This window comes from Vitis riparia, unplaced genomic scaffold (assembly GCF_004353265.1).
Source record: "Vitis riparia cultivar Riparia Gloire de Montpellier isolate 1030 unplaced genomic scaffold, EGFV_Vit.rip_1.0 scaffold868_pilon_pilon, whole genome shotgun sequence".
Classification (NCBI taxonomy): domain Eukaryota; kingdom Viridiplantae; phylum Streptophyta; class Magnoliopsida; order Vitales; family Vitaceae; genus Vitis; species Vitis riparia.
The window spans coordinates 30,344-35,112 of NW_023269819.1; the positions used below are offsets into that span (position 1 = coordinate 30,344).

The window sequence follows — 4,769 nt, forward strand, 5'->3', positions numbered from 1 at the left end:
TGTTTTAAAACCAAACCATATTTTGATCAAATGAGGTGGCACGCCACGATAACAAAAGCTCATTTCCCAATATAGCATCATCTTCAAGGTTGACCAACACCAACACCGCCACATCTAGTAGACCCCGATAAAAATACCTGTAACAACAATTTTAAAGATTTAATTAAAATATTTAAAAAGATTTTATACATATTTAATTTTAAAATGGTTTTCACATAAAATTAAATAATTTTAAAGGAAAATATTAAGAAACCGGAACTCCTATATTTATTTTAAAAAATGGAAACCATATGTGATAGCATATTTGGATTTTCATTTTTTTTAAAAAGGTACATTTTCAATTTTTATTTTTTTAAGAGAACTGACAAGGAAAAAAATCTTATGGAATCCAAAATATTAATATATATATATATATATATATGAATATTAACAAAATATGACATGACGTTTATTTGAAATCAAATGTTATTTGGAAAATATTGTATAAATATTTTACTTTCTTTATTAGACTATAAATTATGATAAGTTGTTATACTTTTAGATATTAATTTATTTTGTATGTTTAACTATAAATGTATTAAAACGCTTTATTATACCTTAAAATAAAAAATATAACAAAGAAAATAAAAATAATAATGAAAATATCCAATATCGTAATAACATTTTGTTTCCAAAGTTGGTAAAAGTTGAAATTAGGTCCAACTACAAATTCTGTGAGACAACAACAACTAATAATAAGCTTGGTTTTAATGACATATTTAGGGAAAAGTCCGAAAAATAAATAAATAAAATATATATTTATTTTATTTATGAAAAATACTAAAATAGAATATTTGTGTTGTGAATGAGATTTACTTCAAAAGCAATTTTTATGCTACGTTAAAACAAAAACCAAATTATTTGTCCAATTTATGATTATATGGACGGACAAATTATATAAATTCTATTAAATCACATATTGTTAGGCAGGTTGGTGAGAAGTAAATAAAAACCAAAAATATACGTAAGAGGCTATAAAGATTTAATTTAAGCAACTTGTGCTTAAAAAATATTAAAAAATGGGAAGTCCTATTTGTTTACATTCTTTTTATATTTTCATTTTCAATTTTTCGGAAAAGGTGAGTTTACAAAAGGAAAAATTGAAAACATTAATTTGACATTTTCAAAACTAAAAATTTAAGGTTATGTTTGGTTCCTAAAAAATTTGAGGGAAAATATGAGAAAAAAAAAAAAAGAGGAAGAGTTGAAGGAAAAAAAATTAAAGAAAATAAAAAATAGATTTAAAATTAAAAATTATTTTTATATATTTCTTCCAACTTATTTCACTTCATTTCCTCCATTATATAAAGATTAAATAATTTTAAAATATATAAATTTCTAACTAATTTTAATCATATTTAATTTTTTTTTAAATTTTATAGTGAAACCAAATATGAGAAAATTATTTTTCTTTACAGTTTTTTTCTTTACTTAATATTTTTTAGGAGCCAAACATAAACCTAAAGATAACAAAAGTTGAAAACAGAAAAGGAAAAAAAAAACTTTATGAGATCTATAATATAAAAAATAAGAATATTATAAATATAATAGGAATATAAATATGAACAAAATATGATCTTTTATATATGTATATTGCTTTTTCAATTATACTAAAAAAATAAAAAAAAATGAATTAACAAATAAAAGTTGGTAAAAATTGAAATAATAGATTTTGTTTTGACAATTAACAAATAACTTTTAAACCTTTATTTCATAATATAAAATTTTCTAAATCATATTTCTATATTTTTAAATGAAATAATTATGAAACCATTAAAACAAATAAAAACCAACAATACCATAAATGCTCAGATATTACCTGTTTCCCAGGATCTGGTCTTCAATCACTGGTGCCAATGTGTGCATTGCTAATGGGAGGCCATCACATTGCTCTGTAACCTCATCCTTCAATTTCAACTTATACCTTTTAAGCCTATACAATGTTTCTTCGAATAGCCACATGTGCCCCATGGGAGGCTGTATGTGATACAGATTGTGAGGGCCCACCATCATTCTTGCTTTGTGGGGGAGTCGGCTTGTAATGATGACATGCCCATCAGCATTACCATCACCAGTTAGAGACTTCAACTTGTCCTTTAACTTGAAATACCAGTGGATGTTGATGTCCCAGATGCCGTCCAACACCATCAAATACCTTTTACCCTTCAAAGCTTTCCCAAGATTCTCCAACAGCTCTTCCACTTCTACCCCATCGTAGTCTTCATCATCCACCGCTGCTGCTTCCTCACTCTGCTCTTCTTCATCAAAATCTTCATAATCCCCCACTGCCTTACACTGCTTCAACATGTCCTTTATCATCTTCTTAAACCTTACATTTCCACTCAGTTTCCGGAATAAGCATATCCAAATTCTGTAATCCCGGAAATACCTCTCATCGGATTGGGTAAAAACCAACTGGGCCAGAGCGGTTTTACCCGAGCCCCCAATCCCCACGATTCCAATTTCCTGAAATCCCTCCCCTGTCTTCCGAAGTCGATCTAAAATTGTGTTTAATTGTTCATCAAAACCTGAAACGCTCGGATATTTAAAATTCTCGGGGTTTGGTCTTGGAATAAGTGGTAAGGAGGTGGAGGATGAACTTCCCGCCATGTCGGTCATACCAGGAATAATGGCATCAGCCGGAGCAGTAAGCTTTCTCTTTACTTGAACCAACAACCTTCTGGTTTTGCATAAAATCCAATGCTCCGCCAGAGTGTATCCATGCATCGGACCATCCTTCTTCTTTCGGGGTTCACGCTTCTCCGACAACACCACGCACTCTTCTAATGCGCTGATCGCGTTGTATAGACAATTCTTCAATCTGATGGGTGTGGATGCCGTGATGTCCTTTGCTTTCAACGCATCTCTAATCTGTAGAAAATGAGCGAGAAGGGGGATCTCATTTTCCCCGGAGTGTTCCTCCTCCGCGTCTTCCAAGTCCAGAATGAACTTGTTCTTCAAGAACTGCAAATGATCAACAGACATTTTGTTGATGATATTCGAAGTGATGATGAGGCAATTAGATGTATTTGCTAAAAATGTGGGTGTTTATGGTCTCAAATCTGAGTCTTCCATACTCATGTTGTGTATATCTTTGATTTTTTTTCTCTGTGAAGAAAGAATATTCTTGTGTTTGAAGGATGGTAAAAGAACAAACAACAGGGAAAAGAAAATTAGGTTGAAAGAAAGGAAAGCTCTTTATTCTTTTGTATATACCTCTGTGCTTAAGCAAAGAATGCCCATTATCCTTCGATGGGGTTTGATGAATACGCATTCCTTCCGCCATTAGCAAAGAATAACCCTCTTTATATTTTGAAGATGAAGTGCTAATTTTCCCCACCTCACAGGGTGCTTGAGATTCTCCACTGACGGACGGAGATGACTGGGTTTCACAAGAGACATTGATCTTCCATGTTGAGTAATTCACACCTGCCATGTTGCAAGTAATCTTGAAGCAAATAATGGTCAGAGATTATGATGCTTCCATTCAATGATAATCTTCCATGTTGAGCAATGCATGTGACCTACCAAATGGAAACATCCCATCATTTTCTTGCATAATTTACCCAAATAATGGCAGAGAACACAAGGAACATTTCGAGAAGTGAGAAAGGGAACACCCAAAGCAAACAAGTAAAGAACTTGGGAAACCCAAAAAAAAATACAACCCTACTTCTGCTTTTCAAAGTTTTATGATTGACCATGCTTTCCTCACTTAAACATAATTATTAATAATATAAATAGAATGGTAAAATAACAAATTAAAAATAAACTTCCTTGTGAAAAATTCTTCCTTAAAAAATAAATTAGACTTATTCAACTCCTAAAATTAAAAGTTACATGTCAATTCATAAAGAAAAAGAAATACATATGAATTAATTTGGAAACAAGAGATGTTTTTAATTTACATATACATACCTATATATATAGTCACTTTCTCATTATAAGAAATGAATGTATTGTTACCTTATAACTGTAGGCATTTGAATGGGCGTGGATATCTCAACCTCTCCAATGTCTTCTTCCTCTGCTACTGCAAGTCATCTATCAACTTTTTCTTCATAAACAATAGAAAATTTGCAGGCAATTTGATATTCAAAATGATCAGATATTATATGTAAGTTTTAAAGATATGCGGGGCAGTTATGCCTCCACTGCCCTTACATATATATTGTTTATTATAAGTCTTCCTTGTTTTCGAGAAAGAATATAATGTGTTTGAAGAAAAGGAATAGAATAAAGAAAAGTAAAAGGAATAAATTAAAGAAAGTAAAAGTGTTTACCTATATCTATATCTTAAGGAAGGAATTCTCTCTATATTTTATAAGCATATAAGCCTCTTTAAAAAACCTGGGTAGTGCTCTTGGATGGAATCAAAATAATAAAGTTGCAGCTAGTGACCTCTACTAAAGCAATCACCATCAGCTAGTGATCTCTCTATATTTGTGAAAAATTTTCCCTTAAAAATTAAATTGGATCCACAAATAACTCTTATAATTGAGAATTACAATGTCGATTCAAAAAGAGAAAGGATTTTAAAAAAAAAAAATGAATGCAAATATTTGACCAATAAATCCAACATGTTTTGTCAAATAATAAAAGTACTCAATTTGTGAAATGATTGAAAGATTATAAATATAATTCTTATTGATTTTGAATTTTGTTTTTCTAAAACAAATGAATTCAATAGAAAAAATTATTTTAAAAGATATTTTAAAAACAACAATTTA

At 30.1% G+C, this 4,769-nt stretch overlaps 1 protein-coding gene across 1 annotated transcript; it reads right to left on the reverse strand.

The window, feature by feature from the left end:
- Positions 1–1,852: 1,852 nt before the first annotated feature.
- On the reverse strand, positions 1,853–3,120 carry LOC117910807 (probable disease resistance protein At5g45490). Its single transcript, XM_034824959.1, has 2 exons — positions 2,661–3,120; positions 1,853–2,567 (listed from the first exon to the last, which is right to left on the reverse strand). The coding sequence occupies exons 1-2, from the start codon at positions 3,022–3,024 to the stop codon at positions 1,855–1,857; spliced, it is 1,077 nt and encodes a 358-aa protein (XP_034680850.1). The 5' UTR covers positions 3,025–3,120; the 3' UTR covers positions 1,853–1,854.
- Positions 3,121–4,769: the final 1,649 nt, after the last annotated feature.